Genomic DNA, 26,542 nt, shown 5'->3' on the forward strand with positions numbered 1-26,542 from the left:
GCCTTCATCTCACTTTGGCTTCTTCCTATCAGTATAAAACCCAGTTTATCCAAAGTCACCCAAACAAATAACTAAAGAAATGCTTACTTATCTCCTAGAGCTATTGCCTAGTTAGCTAGTTAGTGGCCAGGACATACTCGAAAACAACTATGATTATTTGAGGAACTGGGCAGGTCAATGGCAAGAAAGGTATGAAGTTCATTGCCAATTGTGCTTTCATCTTCACCTTCGAAATAAGAAACTCATTTTTAAGAAAAGCAGTTCATATCTACCCAACTTTCTCTAGGTCAGCTTGGATGATTATGTAGCTTTCAGCCTATTTAAAAAAAAAAAAAGTCTGAAATGGCCAAATTCTTAAAAGTTAAGGAGGTATTGTTTTTTTTGTTTTTTGGGATTTTTTTTTAACGTTTATTTATTTTTGGGAGACGGAGTGTGAGTGGGGGAGGGGCAGAGAGAGAGGGAGACAGAATCTGAAGCAGGCTTCAGGCTCTGAGCCATCAGCACAGAGCCTGACATGGGGCTCAAACTCACGAATCATAGCCATGAGATCATGACCTGAGCAGAAGTCAGACGCTTAAATGACTGAGCCACCCAGGCGCCCCAAGGCAGTATTGTTAAGTATCATCATCATGTTACATGTTAGATCGCCAGAACTCATTTATCTTGCATAACTGAGACTTTGAACCCATTGAGCAACATCTCATTTCTCCCTCCTGCCTCCTCACCACTACCCCTGGAAACCAGCCTGATTGTGGTAATCTTTTCATAATATATACATATATCAAAATATCACATGGCACACTTTAAATGTATATAATTTTTACATGTCAAAAATAACTCAATATTTTAGAAAAGTCAAGACAGACACAATTTGTGAACTCATAAAAACTTAAGTTTGGACTGTCTGCTTTTCATTTTTTGTGTGAATATAGACTTAGGTGTATCATAAATTCAGAAATTAGTTAAGAAAGGACAAGACAAAGAGAAAGAGACAGAGACAGAGAGTCTGAGAGAGACAAAGAAGTAGATATGTAGAGAACAGGCTGAGTAGGTTGACCAGTAATGGAGAGATTCCTGCAGCCAGTACATGAATGCCAAGATAAATCATGCTTGAAAAAAGTGGATGGATTGGAAGAGTGCCATTAATCATTCTTTATTTCTTTCATTAATTTATTCATTTAACATTTATATAGTGCCAACTAGGTGCCTATTTTTCTGCTAGGTGCTAGGAATGCAAAAATGAATAATATGGACTTTGACCTCAAAAAGCTCACAGTTCAGTGGAAAAATCAGACACGTATTTATCTAAATGTATATGTAATATCATGTAAGAAATCTTATAATAAAGATGTGTGGGTGGTGTTAGGAAAGCATTCAATTAACAAGACATACATGACCCCTGAACTCTGAAGATTATCGTTTTGAACTGGTGGATTTAAGATCCATTAAGAAGTTATCACTCAGCACTATGAGAGGAAAAGCCTACAGAGTTCCTATAGTTGAACTCAGAGAATCCTGAGTTATGGAGTCAGGGAAGAATTAAGAATTAATATGGCCAGGAGGAGGGAGCACAGGGAATAAAGCAAATAAAGCTGCTTTGGGGAAGAAGGAGGGTCAGGTACTTGACAATATCAAGAAAGGAAAAGAAGCAAGCACACAGAATTGCCCCAGTCTCCTCCACTAGTAACCTTCTCTTTAAAGAGTTTCAGGTGCTGTGTCCACAAAGGGCCAGACCTTTCTCTTAGCACTGGACAAAAGATGGGATAGTATTGTCTAGAATGTCTTTGACACTCAGCACTCATCTCTAACAGCTCCTTAAAGTGGCACTGGGGAGGGAAAATGATCCTAACGTTCATTCTGAACAAATAGGAAATTGCTTTTCTTAAGGTTTGATCTGAAAGACACACACCTCCCCTCCCATAGGCTACACCCCGCACTACTCAATTTATCTGTGTCAGAAACTCCAGGGACTGAATTGATTGTGCTGTAAATTGAACCTCAGTTCTATTCTGAGTACTTGAAACGTTACACTCCATCCACTAAGTCCTCCTGCTTGGGTTGGTTGGTGGTGTCGGGGTGTGTGTGTGTGTGTGTGTGTTTTGATTCTAATATGTTGAAATATTTCTGCAGTCTGGTGCTATCTCTGCCTGGGACAGGAATTACAGTTTTGATCAAATCTCATAATAATATAGGGAGATGCTGAAGATTAATGCCTATTGATAATTCAAACTGCCAGAAAGTGAGATACAGAGGAGAATTTAATAACCTGAAAAATTGTTGCAAAAGAGTATGGTTTTATTTTCAGCTGTCTCTTCCATGTACTTGTTTCCAACCCAGGGTGAGTTTTGACGAGGGCCACTCCTGGGACAAGTATGGTTTCACTTCGGTTCCTCTCTTTGTTGACGGGGCTCTGGTGGAGGCGGGAGTGGAGACCCAAATCATGACGTGAGTACTTGTTTTGCTGTGGCCGAAAGGAGTTCAAGAACTGGGTTCTGTTTCCACTGAGGCCACGGGTTTTCCCAGGGAATCCAACACCAAAGCATTTCAATCTGGTCCATAGTTTCCTCATCTGTAAAATGGAAATATGCAACCTTATACCCACTGATTGGGAAGGCTACTGACAGCGTCTGAGAAGCTAGGCTTCTAATTGAGCAGTTAAGATTTCTAACAGAATTTAAGATATTGTAAATTTCCATGTGTCCAAAACCCAAGCAAATGGAAAACTTCAGTCTTTAGACATGTTTTCTTTCCAAAACTGTCCAGTAGGGGGCGAGGCACAGGGACAGAGCAAACAAAATAGCCCACATACTGAAATAAGAGAATATTTTAAGTACTCCTGGAGCCTGTGGCACGCGTGCACACGTGCACTTATGCACACGCGCGCGCGCACACACACACACACCACGGAGTTGTTGTTCTACTTCAAGTTAATTTGCTGTGAACGTTTTTGTATATCCCTTTACATTGAGAATAGATCATCTTAAGGCTTTAACAATTCCTGAAATATTTTCTGAATGTTAAAGAAAATAGTAAGTTGCTACGATTTTTTAAAACTCTATATAATTTTAATTCCTAAAAAGTTGATCACCTATGTGCGTTTGTGTGCATGTGTGTACATGAGGGATATGGGAAGATAGTTATGGTAACCTTCTACCAGCCAATACCACCCTCGCCTCCTTCACTTTCAAGTGACTAGAACACTCTATGCCTTATCACTGAATGGAATTGAGGGAGTCTTCTGGATAAGATTAGGGGGAATCTGCCGTGTCGTGGAGTTGGCACAGAAGGGCTCCCAGAATGCTTCTCTGCTGTTTTGGGAGAAGAGTCTGGTCTTCCTCCTCTAGGGAACACTGCTGTTTTTTGAAATTTTGCGTTACAAATGTCTTTGTGGTTTGAATCAGTCTCTTCCAGTATTCCTTAACCGGCTTTGAAGGGAAGGCAGATACAGGAGCAAATGGCTAGTTCCGTGTCTTATCTTTTTCCCAGGGTATCATTTAAAAAATCGGTCTTAGCTACAGCTATGCAGTTGTGATCAGAGGTCATAAACTGGCCACCAACTTGACTCCTCTGCCGTGTTCCACCCCTCTACTTCCATTCTCACACCCAAAGTGTTGACCAGCATGCACACACACACTGGGCTTTCAGAGTGACAGAAAAAAACTGACAAAAAATGACAGAAGAAATGGTGCACAAGTGGGGGAAAACAAACAAATATAATAAATGGACAAAATCTGATCCCAGGTTTAGGGCACCCGAGTTAGAATTCTGTAGAATCCTGTGGCTGTGGATTACCTGTCTGGTAGCTAACCACGCTATATCTTCATTTCTTCATTTTAAGACTGAATCACTCCTGCTTCTTTTAAAAATGTTGAAATCCTAAAATTCTTTGCCTTTTTAGCAAATTTAGCAGAAGCCCTGTAAGGGTGTCATGTCTACAGGACTTGTATACAGAAACAGTCTAGGATTTCCAGTATCCTCATTACTGGGGGAAAAAAAAAGGTTTATAATAGAAAATCTGAATGGTTCCACAAGAATACCTTTAAAATGTTTTGGACAAGTGCAACAAAGAGTGATTTTAAATTGTCTTTAATTCTCTCCGAATTTCCCAAATTGCCAGGAAAATATTATCTCTTAACTCCAGGGGCGGTGAACTGTGTCTTTTAAAGACTCAATGCTCATTTTTGAGCTTCTGCTATGTCTTAGGTGCTGGATTGGATCCTGGAGCTCTGTGGTTGAAAACTGAAAGATACGATGTCAAACCCTATGAAGAGCTGCTCTGATTCTCCATGGGGTATATTATGTTACTAACTGATGTCTGTAGATGCGAACCTGTGTTATGGTAAGACTTCTCTGGACAGTTCTGTCATAAAAGATGAGCAAGGATTTCCTGCAGACTTTGTTGCTCAGGATGTAAGGTTGTAATCTGAGTTTTGTCCAGGAATTTCTTCCCATTTTCTTAAAATACACCCTAAACAGAACTGTCTCACTGTCCAAATTTCTAATGAAATTTTCTAAACAAACAGACTCTGTTGCTAAGCTGAGAAATCACTTTATTAAAAGTTAACAATTCTGTATTCAAGTGTAGCTGTATAAGCATACACAGTATTTAAGATACAGTATATTATTGATGCCTAGAGTCTAAAGCTTCACCATTTGTTGCATATGCAGCAATAATGTATGGTGGAATTGTAAGTTCTGGATGTTCAAAGGAAGCATCATAATATAAGTTGTATTTCTAAGATACAAATGATTTAGTAAATCTATATATATACATCTATCATAAATATGTATATGCAAGTATATATAAATACAGACGCATACACATACACATTTACCTATACATGTGTGTATAGAGAGAGAGATAGGTAACAGATACAAGTAGAGAGAAATCTCAAGGATCCAGGGGCCTTGTATGACCTTTATAGTTATACTGCAAAAAAAAAAAAAAATAGTAATAGAAGTTAAAAACATCGTTGGTGCCTATGTGGTAGATACTGTTCTAGATGAACAAATCAGAGAAATTCCTGTCTTCATAAAGTTTACCTGATTGTACATTAAATAAATGTGACATACAAATGACTCTGTCATTTTACCCAGAATACTCTGCCAAGAGATTAAAATGTTTTCTTGTGAATTCTGGGAAGCATATGGGATACTGGGAATACCATCATCTTTTTTCATGAAGATCTTTGACATGAACTAACTTTTCCAAATTATTTCCTATCCTTCACTTAATCACTAGCTATAAAAAGAAAACCTTCCTCTTTTCTAGGACTGTACATGTCCATCAAGGATTTAAAGTATTGAATTCTAAATTCCATAAGGCAAGTGTGCATTCAAGAAGGTTGTGGATTCTGCTTCAATTTATCAAGCCAGATATGGCTGTATTTCATAGTCAAACCTGACATAGTCCTAGAACTTGGGCAGTGAAGGTATACATGATCCTAAAGTCAGGTGTTTCCTGCTTTTGTACCAAGGGTAGATACCAGTCCCCCTTTTATTTTGTTTTCCTCTCATCCCATAATGTGATTGATCCTGCATTTTCTTGTATGAGCCCTCTTTGAATGCATTGCATGCTTATCGTGGGCATTGCTTTGAACGATATCATATATACACCAGTCTCTACATGACCTGGCATTCCCCAGCAAGTTTAAGGCTACATTTTAAATTCTGTGTTCATCTAATCTTACATGGTAATAATTTTTTTCTCAGCTTCAGATAGAGTTTAGCTCATCACATGGATACGAAGGAGATTGACCTCAGGGCCAAACCATTTACCAAAAAGACGAGATAGCACTCCTATTTTTCTTTCCTCCCCACCAAGACTCCGCAAGAGCGGTCACAGCTTCTGCCCCTTCTACCTTCTTTATCAAGATACTTTAAATGCTAGTAAGTAGCAGGAACTAGGGGAGGGCATCATTGCCTTACATGGGATTTGGGACAGGCAGGTATTTTCATGAAATTAAGATGCGTTTGGAAGCAGTTGTCCAACCAAGTATGAACAATTCAGGCTTCCTGTTTTTAACTTTTCATCAAATTCAGAGTTTCTCTAGTATGAAAATAATCAAGGTTTTGTCAGGGTTCTTCAGACAGCCACAAGTGTGAGCCCTGGAAGGATTGCCAAGAGGCAATTTTTGTCTCTCCCTCAGATTTGAAAAGGACTTTAAACCCAGGTGGCCCAATTGGCTAACCAGTGCTTTCCCCTCATGGAATGACAAGGACATGGAGGGAAGCAGGAGCTCAAAAAAAATGATATACTCCCTAAGCACTGTGAGGGCAGGGAGTCCATTTGGGGATAAACGTGCTGCCTCTTGTCATTTAACCAAAAAGTTACTAATGATGTAGGCTGTTTGAATTCTGGATTTTTCTCCTCGTGCTTAACCCTAACTCTGTAACTCAGCTTTGGTCAGGGAGAAAGAAAGGCTAGCTCATTCTCACTGAGGTTATATTGCTTTATCTTGCTACCTTCATTTAGAGGATGTAAATATTTATCAGGATACAGTGGTTAATTTTGTGTCAGCTTGACTGGGGCCTCTGGGTGCCTAGATATTTGGTCGCACATATTTCTGTGAGGATGTGTTTGGGTAAGATTAATATTTCAATCATAAAGCAGACTGCCCTCCCTAATGTTTGTGGGGCTTATCCGGTCAGTTAAAAGTCTGAATGGAACAAAAAGGCTGAGCTTTCCCTGAGCAAGAGAGAATTCCTCTAGAGTGGCTGGCTGCCTTTGAACTGAGGGACATGGCTTTTTCTGTCCTTGAACTTCAACTAAAAAATCCACTTGGGTTTCGAGCCTGAACTACTCTATCAGCTCTCTTGGGTTTCCAGCTTGCTGACTCACCCTACAGATCTTGGGACTTGTCAACCTCCATAATTGTGTAAGCCAGTTCCTTATAGTAAGTAAATCTCTCTCTCTCTCTCTCTCTCTCTCTCTCTCTCTCTCTCTCTCTGTCTCTCTGTCTCTCTGTCTCTCTCTCTGTATGTATGTATATACACACATATACAGCTGACCCTTGAACAATAGGTTTGAACTGCACTGGTCTACATATATGTGTATTTTTTTTTCATTGAATACAGTACAGTACTATAAATGTATTTTTTCTCTTCCTTGTGATTTTCTTTTCTCTAGCTGACTTTATTGTAAGAATACATTATGTGATACATATAACATACACAATATGTACTAAGTGACTATGTTATCAGTAAGACTTCCAGTCAACATTTGGCTATTAAAAATTAAGTTTTTGGGGGGAGCCAAAAGTTGACTGGAAGTCTTACTGATAACATAGTCACAGTTTCATAGTCATAGTCATAGTTTCTCTGGAGAGCTCTGGATAATACACAGTTTATAATTGAAAATTGTGTAATGAGCTTCTAATATGTTTCAGACTCTCTTAGAGGGTATTAAAGAGGTAAATACAATTCTTTTTGCCTTCAAAGAACACTCACACCAATGTGTTTGGGGAAGGAGATATACCAATCATCAAAGAACCCTGGTTGTATAACCAGGATATGAGTAAAAGGAAGTGAAAACTTCACACATACAAAAAAAAAAAGTGATGATTGAGTTGGTCTTGAAATTTCATAGCAGTTCACCAGTGGAGAACCAATTAATAGGTAATGGAATATAAGCTCAAAGAAAGCACAGATTTTTTTCAGTTTTATTGAGTACTGTAACCTCAGTACTCCTCCTGAAAGAGGAATTGCCACATTGTAGAAGGTCAGTAATTATTTGTTGAAACAATGACTGATTTCAAGACAAAGAACCAAACAAAGCAAAGTGCCACAAAAGAGCACATGGCTGGGTCTCAAGGGATTGATATTTTGAAGGGTCTTTAATTATGTTTAAGAATTTGACCTGTATCCAGAGTGATGTTCTTGAATTTGAAAATATGGTAATGCCATTCCTCTTCTCGAAGCCCATGGAAGTCTCTCTGTTGCCTTTAGGATTAAGTCATTGAATAGTCTATAAATGTCTATACTTGATCACACGTCTGGGATCTCATTTCTGTCCCCAACACTGACTACTTTTCTCTGATCCATTGGTGACTTCCTGCCCCTGGGTTTTTGTATATCTGTCTGGAATGTACTTGCCTTCTGAACTTGAACAACCAAACTTCTGGATATCTTTCAGGTCTCAGCTTAAGTATCAGCTCTTCTGGCACACTTTCTTTAGCCCACCAGATCACATTGAGGACCCTCATGCCACATGCTGTCTTAGCCCTATGTAGTTTTCCTTCACCATGCTTTGGACAATAAATATTAACGAAAATGGCATTGTTTTTCAGTAGCTTCCTCCTCCACCTTCATCTGCCCTTGATCCACAGACACGTGTGTGTGTGTGTGTGTGTGTGTGTGTGTGTGTGTGTGTGTGTGTGTAAACACACACATATGACTTTTAGTTCTGTGAGGGAGGATCTTTGTATATGTTGTTCTTTGAGTGCTATATGTTTACCAGTGTTTAGGATATGATGGTGTATATGTCAGTGATTAAATGAATAAATGAATGAATTAACAAATGCATTTTATGGTCCCCAATAATCTCACCACTATTGTGATTCTAGTGACTTATCTGGACTCTGAAGTGCTATGATCAGAATCCACTAGTTGCAAGTAATGAGGGTCTGGGAGTTGAGTAGGAATCAGCATTCTGTGTGCAGAGGTGTGTATGGAGTGTGATGACACAAGGGATGGAATGATGTGTGGCCACCAAGAGGCAGCTGGAGAACGAGAACCAAAAGGGGGTGATTCCGAATTTCCTCAACTACTCACAAGAGTCTGCCCGGCTTCCACTTCTCCTGAAAGCCAGTGCTTGGGAGCATGGTACCTTGGAACATGAGCTCTACAGGGAATTCGTGTGGGAGAGACAGTCCCCAGCTTGCAGGCATGGGGTTTACTTACTTTCATTGCTCTTTTTTCCCACCGTCTTTTCAAATGTTATTATTTCGGCATCTCCCTGGTAACCTTGACAGGAACCATCTAGTCTAGCCTAATTCATTGTGAAATGTGACCATTCTTATTACTTAAGGCTGAGAACAGGACTGGATGATTGACAAGCAGAGGGCCTACTGCCACCTCAGACAGTGGCTCTCTACCTGATGGGATGAGTTGCTTGCAGCTGCTGGAGTACTCAGGCCTCTTTGGTGTAGTATTTGCCCCCAGATTAGCATGCTAAGGAGAACTCTTTTTTGCTTGACTCAGATGTTGAATCAAATGGAGAAACACTGCTTTCCTACATTCTCAAAGCTACATTTGAAATTCTTTCTTGATATAAAATATTTGAGCCCATTGGCTGTGATTTAGCTGATCTTTAACAAGAGCAAGGGAGAACCTGATAATCTCTCAGGGGAAAAACAATAAACCAAAAGGAAAGTCCTGCTTCCCTGGAAGAAAGTGGATGCTTCTTGCCAGGCGTAAGAAGTACCTTCTTACCCGTCTGTGTCTGTTCAACACCTTCTTTTTTGTCAGGTACCTGAGCACTTTCTCAAATTGGATTTTATAGATTTCTCCCAACAACCCTGCTGTGTAGATCAGATTGTCATCACTCAGCAGATGAGGACACTGAGGCTCAGAGAAATTCACTGCTCACCTCACAAGTTCAGTAGGAGGCAAATTGAGAGCAAGGACTGTGAATTTCAAATGTCAGGCTAAGAGCTGAAATTTGAGGAAAGGTAGTAGAATTCTCCAAGGTTTGTTCAATAAAGGACCGTGGTGTGTGGGAACAAGAGTGACAGGATGCTAGCTATTCACTAAGTATTGATGGATGGCCACTGTCCTCCAGGCACCAAGTCACAGAAGACCCATTCAAACACAACCTGTTTGAAAAGATATGGTGAACATGTGCTAGAACTGGAGAAGGATTACATTGGAAGGTATGGGGCAAATTGTAGTTGCTGTGAGACATCAAAGAAGAGATTGAAGATAGAATAGCTGGAAAAGGTTTTGTGACTCTGCAGACAAGAAGGAGACAGGGAGCATTATGAGCAAACATGGAGCAGTAGACCATGCCTGTCCTGCAGAGGGGACAGTGAGAGGTAGAGATACTTGCAGCAAATTGTCTAGGGCCAATTGCCTCACTGACTCCTTGTATAAATCCAATTCTAATTGGCATAAATCTCAGATCCATTGTTCCACTAGCGGAACTAATAGCCATAGTGAAGGGGGAGAAAGAACATTTTACCTAGAAAATTATACAAACCCCAAAACCGCAGAGGTGAAAAAAAATGAAGACCTTCTTTCCACTCACGAGACTGTGACCACATGCTTAGCAGGGAACATGCCCTTAAATATAGCCTTAGTGCCATGCAGAGACCCAACCCTGAGCATAAATGCATTGTTTAGCCTCTGGTAACTGCATCTGATAAAGTCGTTGGAAATGAACCAGTGCTGCTTCCATTGATCTGTTTTTCAGTTCTCTGCTATTTGCTGGAAGAACCCGATTTTACTTTGCCCAAAGTAAGTCATTCGAGTAATCGGTAAATCCAGTGGAACTCTGAAGTCACTGCCTCTAAGGCTGGCTGCTGGGCTCACATTCTTCAGGTTGTCAACAGACGTCCATCATTTCAGAAGCACACTCCTCCTTGTGCCAAGGAACACAGAAGCAGAATGTATGCCGATTGTAGGGGGTTTTAGGTGATACTGGGATGTACGGGAGGCTGGCAATAGCCTGGAAGGAAAAGATTTATTTTGACCAAAAAACGACTGTGTGTGATGGGGTGATGGCCAAGAGCATGGGTTTTAGAGCTCCACACTCCAGGGACAGGGCTCAGGTTTCCACTTAGCATCCATGTGACCTTGGAAGCCTTATCTGCTCTCCCTCTGAGTTTGGGTTTCCTGACATGGATGTGAGAATTAAGTGGAAATAAGCTCCACAGAGGAACGTTAGAGATGTTTGTAATCTCTCTAGTCTAATGAACAAGATGTGAGTCACTTGCAGGGAAGAACTTTGGCCAACCAGATAGGGGTCCACAAAGATTTTCCCTAATGACTTTAGACTTTGCTGGCCACAGGGTCTTCGATGCAACTACTTGATCCCCAATCTAGTGTGAAAGCAGCCAGAGCCATTCACAATATGCAAATGAATGGGCCTCAGGGTATTCCAATAAACCTTCACTCATAGGCACTGAAATTTGAATTTCATGCAATTGTTACATGTCATAAAATACCATTATTCATTTGCTTTTCTTCCCCTAACATTTAAAAACTGTTGTTAGCTTGTAGACCTTCCAGAATAGATAGCAGGCCAGATTTATCCCACAGGTTGTAATTTGTTGACTCTAAAGGACAGGGCACATGGAGCTTAATTTACTGTGGCTTGTTACAAACCTAGTGTGAATCTTTGACACAGTTTCTACAAACCTCCCCTTCCCACAAACTCTATCTCTATTGCGCTCCTTTATGAAATATTGAATAGGCAAATCATTTGGAATGACTTAGAAGTTTCCTCATTTCTTATTCTACCCACATAGGCAGCTCATCTCTTTCAGGAAGCCCTCCTCAGCTCCTTCAGCTCTTACTCGTTCCCTTTCATTGAATTTCCTTTCTTAAGGTGCAGGGTTTGGCACACAGGTGTATTTAGTGTGGTCTGTACTATTTTTAATGGAGTCAAAATTTGCAAAGTTGGAAACATCTGGCAGCATTGAACCTGAATGCTCATAGTCCAGAAGTTTTCTAGACCTGTATGACAGCTGCCCTTTGGACTGGACATGCTATTTCCTGCCCCACCTGTCTCCTGATGTACATGTGTCTGCTCCAATTCTTCAGCTCACTCATGGTCCATTCAAGCTGCCCTTCTGGCTCCTTTAAGAGTTTCCATTTGTGATTTCCAATATAGATTCTACATCCACAATTTCATACCTGTGTTGTTTCTTGAAGTTCTCCTTGAAAGTTTCAAAAATGCAGTAATACAAAGAATAATCTCCTAAGCACCTGTGTACCAACCCCTTGGAATTAATATTATGTTAACATACTATGACTCTGGCTTCAGATTTGTTTTAATCAATGTACAGGGCATCCCAGTAGAGTTTGTCTTCTCATTATTGCCCATTTTCAGACCCTGTTTTTTTATTTCCTCCACAGATCAGTGACTGCCATTAATTTGATATATATCCTTGCAGTGCGTGTTGACACATTTAGTACATATTTAATTATCCACTAACATATATGTAGTATTGCTTTATTTGTTTTTAAGGTGCATAATTTATCTAAATGCTATCATTCTCCTACATGAGTCTGTCACTCAATATTATCTATCTTGGGGCATATCCATCTGGCCCAGACACTTTTAATGTTGTATGGCATTCTGTCATGATATGAATATGTGCTGCTTATGTCTCCGTTCTCCTATCAGTGGACATTTAGCTTATTTCAAACAGTTTTTTACACTATTTCAAACAGTATTCTTGTATCTCTGTGCATGCCTCCAAGTGCCTAGATAGAAGTCTCAGAGCTACAGACCTACAAGTGGAATTGCTGGGTCATGGCGTATTGTTATCATCATCTTTACTTTTGCACGGTTTTCTAATTGTTTTACGCATTGGTCATTTTGGTGGTGGGAGTGTGAGGGATTTTTTAGTCCATCAGAGTCATAGAGTTTACAACTGTCTTATTCATCATCTCCCAGAGCCGTGGACATGGAGGCTTGTGCACGATTGGTACTCATCAGATACATAGGGATTGAATGATACCATTGGACTGACTGGCAAATATTTAAGGGTAGGGGTTGAATTTTATTCTCTTTAGGATTCTTTTTATCTCTTGGTTCAGAATTTGACACAAAGTTGGAGGCTGAGAAATATAATGCCATGGGAAAACCAGGTGGCACTCCTTCTCCTTTCTTCCAGCTCTTTCTATTCCCATGTAGTCCCTCTTGTCTTGAACATCCATCATCTCCTTGTTTGCATCTCTTAGGTCCCCCTTCATCCACCAACTCCTGACTCATCTTTCACAGGTCCACAGATGACTGGTTTCTAACCCATTGATACAGACTTTAAAATTCCAAATTTTAAACTCAAAATTTCAAATGTTAAAACTTTAAAATGTCAAAACTAAGATTTGAGAAAGGAATCAATGTTGTTTGGACACAGAAAGAGTCTTTAAATACTTGTAAAAAATCAGCTCTCTTCCCTTTGCCTTGTCGGTTCCAATGCTAAACCTTCAGTTTCTTTCTCAATTTCCCCTCCACCCTCTGCCTCTTCCAGGACTTACTTTCAAGCCTGCTAATCCCTGCCTCTGTCTGCCATCTCACAGATCGGAGCATCATGCAGCTAATACAGGCTCTGTGTGCAGGATCCCTTGCTGCTGCTCCCCTGCCTATTTCTATTAAGGTCTAGTTCCTGTCTCACTTTCACTCAGTGTAATTCTGAAGCAGCTGCTGACCTCCTTTAGTGCTAAGCCCATCTACACCCTAATGGGAAAACAATCAGGTGGCATGGACACACACCAGTAGCCAAGGATGTGGCCTAAATTTCTGGAGACCAACAACTGCGGGCTGCTGATGGCTGGCCTTCTCAGAACACTGCTCTTTCCGCTTTGATTTGAAATAGGTCCTCAGGAGCTTACTCCATGGAAGTAGAAAGGAAGGCTTATGGGGCAGGAAGCAGGAGAAGGCTTGGGGAGCCTGGGCCTTCCACAGAGAACTAGATATTTAGAAAAGGACTCGGGGAACCACATGTATCAAGCCTCTATTACAAGAACTTATTAGATCTTTATTCAACAGGATGCATTGCATGCTCACTACAAGATAGGCACTGTTCTAAGAGTTCCAGGAGCTGGTCTAAGACATACACAAGGTAGTCAAAGGCTCTTCTGACAGGAAGTTTATGTTCTAAAGCCTCTTCCACACCCTACAGAAGAAAGAACAGTTTTGTATGAGGTTTATTTCAGGTCTAATGCTATGGAATCTGTTCTATAATCTGATTGTGGGCTTTTAATGGTGGTAGTGGTGATGTGGGCGCACATGAGATAGGGGAGGGAGAGGAGAGGAGAAGAGAGGAGAGATTGCTATAAACCTCAGGGCACCTCTAACTTTCAGCAATTCTGACCCTGGCTGTGGTTTCTCATTATTACTTGTATCTTAGTTTGAGAAAAAACAACACTGTGAATGAATTGAAAGGAACATTACAGATTATTAAGAGTGGTTACCTCCAATGGGTCCTTTATTTTCTCATCTATACATTTTTTATAGTTTTCTAATTTTTGATAATGAGGAAAGGGAAATCGTTTATCAAAATATACATATGAGAAAAAAGTATCTCCTGGATAATGTAAGGAGCTGCATTTAATTATATTTTGGTGATTTTGTAGGTCACACTCTACTTTTGAGGTTGTGACCTAAAGGAAGGGAGAGTCTTAACTACCCACCATCACTTTTCAGTGCTAACTAATGCCCTGAGTAAATTAATACTAAATCATTTCAAATAAATAGGCTACTGGAACCCAATCAAAAACAAGAATGGAAAATAGACAAACCCCACTCATAAAATAAAAATTCAGGAAATTGCTAGATAGTGGCTTCTGATGAAGCAGTGCTCTAAATAATTTCTTCAAGGTCATCTGGTTAATTTATGATGCATTTGTAAGTTATTGTGTATTTTAAAAATTAATGAAAGATTTAATTATAGCAGGGTTGCCTGTGACCTTTTGTGAAATGACTTCATCATAAATCTGCAGGCATTTCAGAACTGTTTTCCAGGTTTCTAATAATTTGCTCTCAAATTAATGACATCCAGCCAGTGAAAGGAGTCAAGCTTGAGTAAAAGGATTGAGTTGGGATTTGCGGTTTCCTAGCAATGGCTAATTCTAAGTCCTGGTTGGGGTTGGCAGCGAAGATGGTGTGTGACTCACAGGAATCCACAGCAGGTTTAACTGTTTACTTAGAGAAATAAATCCAGTGTGTCAATAGGGGAAATTGTCGGTAGCCAGACTAGCTTATTGCAGAATATTTTATTTAGGGAACATTTTTCTGCATATCCATGTGGAGGTAACACCTGGACCAGTGGGAAAATTCTTTTTCCCTGGTAACCATAGTCCTTCTCCCTCATTTATAAATTGAAGGTCTGTGTCTACCCTCCAGCCCGGTTGCCAGCTACCTGTGAAGCTGAACTTAGACTCCATCACTCTGGGATCTCTGACCTTCACCTATGGGATCTCTGACCTTCACCTAACTTAGTGAGAAGAGCTAAGCTGCCTTTGGAGGAAAGCAGGCTCACTTCCTCAGAAACCAGGGTATATCATTGTCTGTGTCATTCTGATGATTCATTTGATTCAGTAGAGTGTACAGAGGAATGCTATATCTTTTTTTTTTTTCAACGTTTATTTATTTTTGGGACAGAGAGAGACAGAGCATGAACGGGGGAGGGGCAGAGAGAGAGAGGGAGACACAGAATCGGAAACAGGCTCCAGGCTCCGAGCCATCAGCCCAGAGCCTGACGCGGGGCGCGAACTCACGGACCGCGAGATCGTGACCTGGCTGAAGTCGGACGCTTAACCGACTGCGCCACCCAGGCGCCCCGAGGAATGCTATATCTTAACAAATCAAAGAAAAATTCTCTCTCGCTTAAAAGAACCTGGAGCACTTATCTGTAGTTCCAGATTGGCAGGCTAGAGTTTGGAAAACCTGGAGCATCCTTTAGACACAGAAGCCTGAAGGAAAAGCCAGCAAAATGTAGAAGGAAAGTCTTGGCTGAAGACTTCCTTGTTTGCCACAGCCCTGAATATGGTCTCTGGTGTACCCTTCATTCTTCCAGTAATGCACTACTGTCACCCCTGGCAAATCATGGCTCAGCCTGCATGCTGCAAAGGCTTCCCGTGAAAAGTAGTCAACATGGGAGGAAGAGCTGGGTTCCAGGAGTCTTGGGTCCTAGTTCTTTGTGTTCTTGAGCAAACCAGTACATCATTGTTTTCCCTAGCCAGCATATGAAGGGGTTGGGTTAATGATTTGTCCCTAATGACTCTTGGATGACTAAGACTTTATAATTCTGTTTGTCCTTTTTCATGCCCAAAGGACTCCCAAATAGAGGCAGAACCAATAAAGATTGTCATAGTTCGGGTTCAAGTACATAATCATCCACATAGTTGATGCTTTAGAACTTGAGACAAATTGGGTCATAATTGAAGCTCTCTGGATATATCTTCTCTGCAGATTTTTCTTCCTTCCTCCAATTGGACTTTCAGTTTTATATATCTCATGGGGTTTTTGTCTTTTGTGCAAGCAGTCTATAATGAGCTGTTGTTAAGGGGACCCCCATGCCCAAACCTCAGTGACAAACTGTGCAGTCCATGATTGCTAATGAATCATGAAATACTTAAAAGAGATATGGGCCTTGCTAAAAGCACAGTGCTGAAAACTGTGTTATAATATTAGCAGCAACTGCCTAAGTTGGACTGGCTGCCACACCTACTTGCTCTATAATTCTTTTTGGATGAGTTATTTAACTTGAGCCTTAGTTTCCCTATCTGTTAAATGAGAATAATAAATGAAATGACATAATCCATACAAAGTGGTTAATGAACTGTAAGGGTTCAGTAAATAATCACAAATATTGATATTCCTGATTATTATTGTTATTTGACTGACTTCTACTAGAGAGCCTACTGTTTGCAGTCTTGTAGAGATCATGGGTATATAAAAGCATAAGGTACACTATCTGCCCACAAAGTTCTCAGTCATCCAACAAAGGACATAAAGCAAATTATCATAATTAGATGCTATTACATAAAAATATTAATAATTTAAAATTATTTACTTCTTAGTTTATACAAAACACTATAAATATATGACACATTTAAACCTCAGCACTCAGTTAGGTACTGTTATTATCCTCATTTTGCACATGAGAAAACGGAAGTCTAATTAATGTGTGTAAAGACTTTCATTGGGTCTGGGATTGGCACTCACATCTTGCCCTATCTGATAATAACACCTGTGTGTTTAACTAGTTCATTCTGTTGGCTCTCAGACAATAAATATATGACAAGGATGGCTTGTCATAAGTTGCAAACTTTTAAGAGTTTAAAATCTAGCAAGGAGGATAACATACTTATGTACATAGTGTATTAATTTCGATACCTTCTGGAAGTACTAAGGGTAATACCCAAAGTACAGAAAAAATGCTACAAAAATTCAGAGGAAAGATATTTTTTTTTCTTCTTAAGGAAAGGAGTGGAAGAGGAGGAAATATCAAGGAAAACATAATAGAAAAGTTAGCATTTGAATTAAACCTAATAGAATAATCTATCAAGAAGATAGAATAATCTCAAAATCTGTAGTGTTATGATTACATAATGCAAAAATGTACAAAAAACTCAAGGAGAAATGGAATATTTGCAGTATCATAGGAAATATTTTAATAATTTTCACATGGAAATCAATAGAACAAGGAGTCAAACAAGGAGTCAAATCAAGGAGTATGATTTTGGTGTGAATACTATTAGTAAGTTTTATTTAAAAGACCTGTATACAACTTCTACTCAACAAATAGAGAATATATATTTTTTAAGCAAACATTTAATTTTTTTTTAAATTGACCATACACTGGGCCCCATGGAAATTATGGACTAATTCCAAAGAGCTGATATAACTGAGGTCATATTCTCTCTAAATGTTATAATTAGATCAAAATATTAAAATAGAATTATGATAAAGAAAATAAAGGAAAAGACATCATATGTTTGGAAACAAAAGCCTGGGTCATTTGGGGGTAGTTTTGTTTTTTAAAGAAGAAATCTAAACAGCCGCTATGAAATATTTAGATTTGAAAAACTATCCCTCCTTTCCTTTCACGCCAATGCATTATTTCCCATCACCCCCTCTACTGTTTGACTTGAGACCTGCAGAATGAGTGGGAATTGGACAAAATCAGATGTGGGGAATAGCATCCCCAAGCAGAGGAAAATCAGGCACTAGGAAATCATGCTGCTTTTGGTGGAATGAACAAAATTATGCTTGAGTGCAAGTAACATGGAGGAGAGCAGGAGATAATATTACAAAGATAGATGGAGGCTACTGTAGGGTGGCTTTTAAATCAAATTCAAAGGTATTATCCTGATAGTCATGACTAGAGCTTATGAAAGTTCAAGGACAAGAGTAGGTACCTTGGGAGTTTTTTACAAAGAGTTTGAAATTGCAGAAATAAATACGATTGCCAAGGTCAAGTGTAAGAACCAAGAAGACGAAGACTTAAGTTACCACAGTCAGAAATGAGGGGAAGAAGAGATAGGTGAGAAGTACACTTACAGAAGTACCAGTAAGGAAAGGAGAATATGGTGTTACTGAAGCAGAAAGCTAGAGAAACTGAGGAAAAGCCTCTGTTTCTGGGGGAGAAGATCAGCATCTGCTCATACAGGACGTCAAAAGCTTAGAAGAGGGAGAGATCCCTTAGACTTGCAATATCTAAAGAATGTTTCTAAGAGGAGGTGACATTTCATTGGGAGCTTAGAATGGGATTGGGGCAGGCAGAGAATGAAGGAGCAAATAGCATGGCAAAAAAAGGTGTTGAATTAGTAAAATGTGTGTGTGTGTGTGTGTGTGTGTGTGTGTGTGTGTGTGTGTGTATGAACATGCACATGCACCACCAGGGACTCTGCTAAGTGTTCCACAGAAATTACCATCAGCATATCTATATAATGCACATACGCAAGCATCTGTGTAGAGTAGGCATTTGTGGAAAATAAAGTAGACTAGTTTGGTTGGAACAGAGGGAAGAAGGAAGAACAGTTTGGAAAAGAATTATGAGGTCCAGATTTGGGATAGAATGCTAGTTCTAGGAATGTGATCTCTATTTTTTTCTGTAGCTAGTTTCTGAGCAGCCATGTAGTGTCTTTGGAATCATGCTCAAAGACAACTATCTGGAAGCTGGTGGAAAATTGGTTTCATGAATATGGATATATGGTATAAACAAGTGAAACCAGTGAGGAGGCAGTAAGAAGTAAGTACGAGAGCCTGGATTACATTCTTCAGCAGGAGGATGAGCATCCAGTAAGAGTTGGCTTCACATGGATGCCAACTTGAATCCTAGTTCAACCTTGATCTTGAAAATGAACCTAGTGCCTCAGTTTCTTTACATGAAATGACTATACCCATGATTCTCAGGGAATGTGTGTGGGGTTCCAGATTATAAAAACCGTGAAGCATTTAGCAGAGTCCCTGGAAAATGATAAGCATGCTGTAAAATATAGCCATCAGTGGTAGCCATTGTTGTTATCAGGGTATGGACATGGGATTCCCATTGAGTTGGTGAATATGAGAGATTATTTAGAAGTGCAATGAAAAGGAATGAGTGTCAGGCAGGAGATTAAGAGAGAGGACCAAGTCGAGGACTGAGTTTCTGCTGACACACAGGTTTCTAGCCTAATGAGTGAGAACTTGGCTAAGTCAGCCACAGAGAGAGGAGAGTCAGGAAGGCCTGTCAAGTCATCTTTGGCCTTCTTCTCTTAAAATTTTCCTCAGGCAGATATAAATGGGGGAATTAGTGGTTAGAAGAGCTCGAGATGCAGGTGTAAGAGTCCCTGAGGAAGATAAGGGAAAGAGCAGGTTCTGGGGCAGGTTGATAACAACACTGTATCATCTTACTTGAGTTCAATCAGATGTTCTTTCAAAAATTAGTCCACAGTAAAGTCTTAATCAGACCACCCCAAGCATCATTTGTTCTTTCTTTTGCACTTTTCTAGTGCCTTTCTTTCTAGTATTGAATCCTTGTCCTTTTCCTCTCTGAAGGACTGTGATCAACCACTCTCTCCTAGAATCTTCTCTCAGCTTTTACAACTGTGTATAAAGGTTGGTATAATTGGAGGTCAGGAAAAAGAACTATGCAGGGGAGAATCAGGTGACCCAGAATTGCTCTCCTGTAAAGAGAAAAACATCCTCACAGAGCCTGCTTCTCTAATTACATTTAGTGTGGCATTGTTTCCACCTAAATTATAGCAATTATATAACCAGATCCCCTTTGAAATCATTTAATTAATGAGTAGCTAAACCTTTATGTGTATGGAATTCTAATGAAGTTTCTTTTTATTTTTGAGAACCACTTCCGTCCCTCAGATTAATCACTCCCCTCCCCAGAAGTCTCACTCAAGTTTGGATGGTGGGTAAGAGAAGGTATGTTAGGGTCCCAGAAAATCAATTGTTTGTGGAAGTCCAGGATAACAAAGGACAGAGAAGCTGCTGCTATTTCTCTCTCAAGATTGTTTTTGTCTTTCTAAACCCCAAAGGACACACAGATCAACCATGTTCTTTGGCCCAGAAATAAGGGCAGATAAAGCTATTACTCCAATTTTGAAGAAGTGAATGACTTTGATGGATTAATTCTATCCATTAATCAACCCAGAACTGTTTAATGAGCATCTGTTTTATGGAAGAAGTGCCAGTGGAGATAAAGACGAATGACTCTAAAAGATAAATCTTTTGTGTATGGGGTCACCAGGAGATAGATGGCTTGTACACCTGGAGGTAGGCATAAGGATTGAAAGAAAATAAACTCTTGGAAATTATCTTAAAAGGGCCACATTCCACCTAGACTGTTTCTGCATTCCATCTTTTGAGTATATGTGTCACTGATTAAAGTCATCTTCTATAAGGAAGCTGCTGGTTTAAAAGATGAAGTTATTTGCTCAAGGTTATTTAGTAATTTAGTGGCAGACCAGGAATAGGGAAAGATATTTTCTATTTCTTTGCCTCATACTCTTGTCACCATGACTAAACCATCTGCGTGTTAAAAATCAAGCAACGGGGATACTAGGAAGATGGCGGCGTAGGAGGACGCTGGGCTCACCGCGCGTCCTGCTGATCACTTAGATTCCACCTACACCTGCCTAAATAACCCAGAAAACCGCCAGAGGATTAGCAGAACAGAGTCACCGGACCCAAGTGCAGACGAGAGGCCCACGGAAGAGGGTAGGAAGGGCGGCGAGGCGGTGCGCGCTCCACGGACTGGCGGGAGGGAGCCGGGGCGGAGGGGCGGCTCGCCGGCCAAGCAGAGCCCCCGAGTCCGGCTTGCAAAAGCGGAGGGGCCTGACGGACTGTGTTCCGACAGCAAGCATGACTTAGCGTCTGGGAGGTCATAAGTTAACAGCTCTGCTCAGAAAGCGGGAAGGCTGGAGGACAAAGGGAGGGTGAGCTGCGGAGCCCCCGGACGACAGAGCTCAGTTTGGCGGGGAACAAAGGCGCTCTCCAGCGCCATCTCCCCCGCCCATCCCCCAGCCAAAATCCCAAAGGGAACCGGCTCCGGCCAGGGAAATTGCTCGCTCCGCGCGAACACCCAACTCTGTGCTTCTGCGGAGCCAAACCTCCGGCAGCGATCTGACTCCCTCCGGCTGCACAGGGCCCCTCCTGAAGTGGATCACCTAAGGAGAAGCGAGCTAAGCCTGCCCCCCCTGCCGCCGTGCACCTTGCCTTCCCACCCCAGCTAATACGCCAGATCCCCAGCATCACAAGCCTGGCAGTGTGCAAGTAGCCCAGACGGGCCACGCCACCCCACAGTGAATCCCGCCCCTAGGAGAGGGGAAGAGAAGGCACACACCAGTCTGACTGTGGCCCCAGCGGTGGGCTGGGGGCAGACATCAGGTCGGACTGCGGCCCCGCCCACCAACTCCAGTTATACACCACAGCACAGGGGAAGTGCCCTGCAGGCCCTCAACACACCAGGGACTATCCAAAATGACCAAGCGGAAGAATTCCCCCCAGAAGAATCTCCAGGAAATAACAACAGCTAATGAGCTGATCAAAAAGGATTTAAATAATATAACAGAAAGTGAATTTAGAATAATAGTCATAAAATTAATCGCTGGGCTGGAAAACAGCATACAGGACAGCAGAGAATCTCTTGCTACAGACATCAGGGGACTAATGAACAGTCACGAGGAGCTGAAAAACGCTTTAAAGGAAATGGAAAACAAAATGCAAACCACCACAGCTCGGATGGAAGAGGCAGAGGAGAGAATAGGTGAACTAGAAGATAAAGTTATGGAAAAAGAGGAAGCTGAGAAAAAGAGAGATAAAAAAATCCAGGAGTATGAGGGGAAAATTAGAGAACTAAGTGATACACTAAAAAGAAATAATTTACGCATAATTGGTATCCCAGAAGAGGAAGAGAGAGGGAAAGGTGCTGAAGGGGTACTTGAAGAAATAATAGCTGAGAACTTCCCTGAACTGGGGAAGGAAAAAGGCATTGAAATCCAAGAGGCACAGAGAACTCCCTTCAGACGTAACTTGAATCGATCTTCTGCACGACATATCATAGTGAAACTGGCAAAATACAAGGATAAAGAGAAAATTCTGAAAGCAGCAAGGGGTAAACGTGCCCTCACATATAAAGGGAGACCTATAAGACTCGTGACTGATCTCTCTTTTGAAACTTGGCAGGCCAGAAAGAATTGGCACGAGATTTTCAGGGTGCTAGACAGCAAAAATATGCAGCCAAGAATCCTTTATCCAGCAAGTCTGTCATTTAGAATAGAAGGAGAGATAAAGGTCTTCCCAAACAAACAAAAACTGAAGGAATTTGTCACCACTAAACCAGCCCTACAAGAGATCCTAAGGGGGACCCTGTGAGACAAAGTACCAGAGACATCACTACAAGCATAAAACATACAGACATCACAATGACTCTAAACCCGTATCTTTCTATAATAACACTGAATGTAAATGGATTAAATGCGCCAACCAAAAGACATAGGGTATCAGAATGGATAAAAAAACAAGACCCATCTATTTGCTGTCTACAAGAGACTCATTTTAGACCTGAGGACACCTTTAGATTGAGAGTGAGGGGATGGAGAACTATTTATCATGCTACTGGAAGCCAGAAGAAAGCTGGAGTAGCCATACTTATATCAGACAAACTAGACTTTAAATTAAAGGCTGTAACAAGAGATGAAGAAGGACATTATATAATAGTTACAGGGTCTATCCATCAGGAAGAGCTAACAATTATAAATGTCTATGCGCCGAATACCGGAGCCCCCAAATATATAAAACAATTACTCATAAACAGAAGCAACCTTATTGATAAGAATGTGGTAATTGCTGGGGACTTTAACACCCCACTTACAGAAATGGATAGATCATCTAGACACACGGTCAATAAAGAAACAAGGGCCCTGAATGAGACACTGGATCAGATGGACTTGACAGATATATTTAGAACTCTGCATCCCAAAGCAACAGAATATACTTTCTTCTCGAGTGCACATGGAACATTCTCCAAGATAGATCATATACTGGGTCACAAATCAGCCCTTCATAAGTTTACAAGAATTGAAATTATACCATGCATACTTTCAGACCACAATGCTATGAAGCTTGAAGTCAACCACAGGAAAAAGTCTGGAAAACCTCCAAAAGCATGGAGGTTAAAGAACACCCTACTCACGAATGAGTGGGTCAACCAGGCAATTAGAGAAGAAATCAAAAAATATATGGAAACAAACGAAAATGAAAATACAACAATCCAAACGCTTTGGGACGCAGCGAAGGCAGTCCTGAGAGGAAAATACATCGCAATCCAGGCCTATCTCAAGAAACAAGAAAAATCCCAAATACAAAATCTAACAGCACACCTAAAGGAAATAGAAGCAGAACAGCAAAGGCAGCCTAAACCCAGCAGAAGAAGAGAAATAATAAAGATCAGAGCAGAAATAAACAATATAGAATCTAAAAAAACTGTAGAGCAGATCAACGAAACCAAGAGTTGGTTTTTTGAAAAAATAAACAAAATTGACAAACCTCTAGCCAGGCTTCTCAAAAAGAAAAGGGAGATGACCCAAATAGATAAAATCATGAATGAAAATGGAATTATTACAACCAATCCCTCAGAGATACAAACAATTATCAGGGAATACTATGAAAAATTATATGCCAACAAATTGGACAACCTGGAAGAAATGGACAAATTCCTGAACACCCACACTCTTCCAAAACTCAATCAGGAGGAAATAGAAAGCTTGAACAGACCCATAACCAGCGAAGAAATTGAATCGGTTATCAAAAATCTCCCAACAAATAAGAGTCCAGGACCAGATGGCTTCCCAGGGGAGTTCTACCAGACGTTTAAAGCAGAGATAATACCTATCCTTCTCAAGCTATTCCAAGAAATAGAAAGGGAAGGAAAACTTCCAGACTCATTCTATGAAGCCAGTATTACTTTGATTCCTAAACCAGACAGAGACCCAGTAAAAAAAGAGAACTACAGGCCAATATCCCTGATGAATATGGATGCCAAAATTCTCAATAAGATACTAGCAAATCGAATTCAACAGCATATAAAAAGAATTATTCACCATGATCAAGTGGGATTCATTCCTGGGATGCAGGGCTGGTTCAACATTCGCAAATCAATCAACGTGATACATCACATTAACAAAAAAAAAGAGAAGAACCATATGATCCTGTCAATCGATGCAGAAAAGGCCTTTGATAAAATCCAGCACCCTTTCTTAATAAAAACCCTTGAGAAAGTCGGGATAGAAGGAACATACTTAAAGATCATAAAAGCCATTTATGAAAAGCCCACAGCTAACATCATCCTCAACGGGGAAAAACTGAGAGCTTTTTCCCTGAGATCAGGAACACGACAGGGATGCCCACTCTCACCGTTGTTATTTAACATAGTGCTGGAAGTTCTAGCATCAGCAATCAGACAACAAAAGGAAATCAAAGGCATCAAAATTGGCAAAGATGAAGTCAAGCTTTCGCTTTTTGCAGATGACATGATATTATACATGGAAAATCCGATAGACTCCACCAAAAGTCTGCTAGAACTGATACATGAATTCAGCAAAGTTGCAGGATACAAAATCAATGTACAGAAATCAGTTGCATTCTTATACACTAACAATGAAGCAACAGAAAGACAAATAAAGAAACTGATCCCATTCACAATTGCACCAAAAAGCATAAAATACCTAGGAATAAATCTAACCAAAGATGTAAAGGATCTGTATGCTGAAAACTATAGAAAGCTTATGAAGGTAATTGAAGAAGATTTAAAGAAATGGAAAGACATTCCCTGCTCATGGATTGGAAAAATAAATATTGTCAAAATGTCAATACTACCCAAAGCTATCTACACATTCAATGCAATCCCAATCAAAATTGCACCAGCATTCTTCTCGAAACTAGAACAAGCAATCCTAAAATTCATATGGAACCACAAAAGGCCCCGAATAGCCAAAGGAATTTTGAAGAAGAAGACCAAAGCAGGAGGCATCACAATCCCAGACTTCAGCCTCTACTACAAAGCTGTCATCATCAAGACAGCATGGTATTGGCACAAAAACAGACACACAGACCAATGGAATAGAATAGAAACCCCAGAACTAGACCCACAAACATATGGCCAACTCATCTTTGACAAAGCAGGAAAGAACATCCAATGGAAAAAAGATAGCCTCTTTAACAAATGGTGCTGGGAGAACTGGACAGCAACATGCAGAAGGTTGAAACTAGACCACTTTCTCACACCATTTACAAAAATAAACTCAAAATGGATAAAGGACCTAAATGTGAGACAGGAAACCATCAGAACCTTAGAGGAGAAGGCAGGAAAAGACCTCTCTGACCTCAGCCGTAGCAATCTCTTACTCGACACACCCCCAAAGGCAAGGGAATTAAAAGCAAAAGTGAATTACTGGGACCTGATGAAGATAAAAAGCTTCTGCACAGCAAAGGAAACAACCAACAAAACTAAAAGACAACCAACGGAATGGGAAAAGATATTTGCAAATGACATATCGGACAAAGGGCTAGTATCTAAAATCTATAAAGAGCTCACCAAACTCCACACCCGAAAAACAAATAACCCAGTGAAGAAATGGGCAGAAAACATGAATAGACACTTCTCTAAAGAAGACATCCAGATGGCCAACAGGCACATGAAAAGATGTTCAGCGTCGCTCCTTATCAGGGAAATACAAATCAAAACCACACTCAGGTATCACCTCACGCCAGTCAGAGTGGCCAAAATGAACAAATCAGGAGACTATAGATGCTGGAGAGGATGTGGAGAAACGGGAACCCTCTTGCACTGTTGGTGGGAATGCAAATTGGTGCAGCCGCTCTGGAAAGCAGTGTGGAGGTTCCTCAGAAAATTAAAAATAGACCTACCCTATGACCCAGCAATAGCACTGCTAGGAATCTACCCAAGGGATACAGGAGTACTGATGCATAGGGGCACTTGTACCCCAATGTTCATAGCAGCACTCTCAACAATAGCCAAATTATGGAAAGAGCCTAAATGTCCATCAACTGATGAATGGATAAAGAAATTGTGGTTTATATACACAATGGAATACTACGTGGCAATGAGAAAAAATGAAATATGGCCTTTTGTAGCAACGTGGATGGAACTGGAGAGTGTGATGCTAAGTGAAATAAGCCATACAGAGAAAGACAGATACCATATGGTTTCACTCTTATGTGGATCCTGAGAAACTCAACAGGAACCCATGGGGGAGGGGAAGGGAGAAAAAAAAAAAAAGACGTTAGAGTGGGAGAGAGCCAAAGCATAAGAGACTGTTAAAAACTGAGAACAAACTGAGGGTTGATGGG

The 26,542-nt window shown here is 40.5% G+C and overlaps 1 protein-coding gene across 1 annotated transcript in view; it reads left to right on the forward strand.

Moving 5' to 3' along the window:
* The window catches only part of SORCS3 (sortilin related VPS10 domain containing receptor 3), a 611,532-nt gene that overhangs the window by 528,598 nt on the left and 56,392 nt on the right, over window positions 1–26,542 (forward strand). Inside the window, exon 14 of the mRNA XM_047072705.1 lies at window positions 2,338–2,445. Coding sequence (XP_046928661.1) covers window positions 2,338–2,445 — 108 coding nt within the window. The remainder of the gene's footprint in view (window positions 1–2,337; window positions 2,446–26,542) is intronic.

Source organism: Lynx rufus, unplaced genomic scaffold, assembly GCF_022079265.1.
Source record: "Lynx rufus isolate CCGP_SWC_20201006 ecotype Redwood Valley unplaced genomic scaffold, mLynRuf1.p SCAF_11, whole genome shotgun sequence".
In the NCBI taxonomy this organism is placed as follows: Eukaryota; Metazoa; Chordata; class Mammalia; order Carnivora; family Felidae; genus Lynx; species Lynx rufus.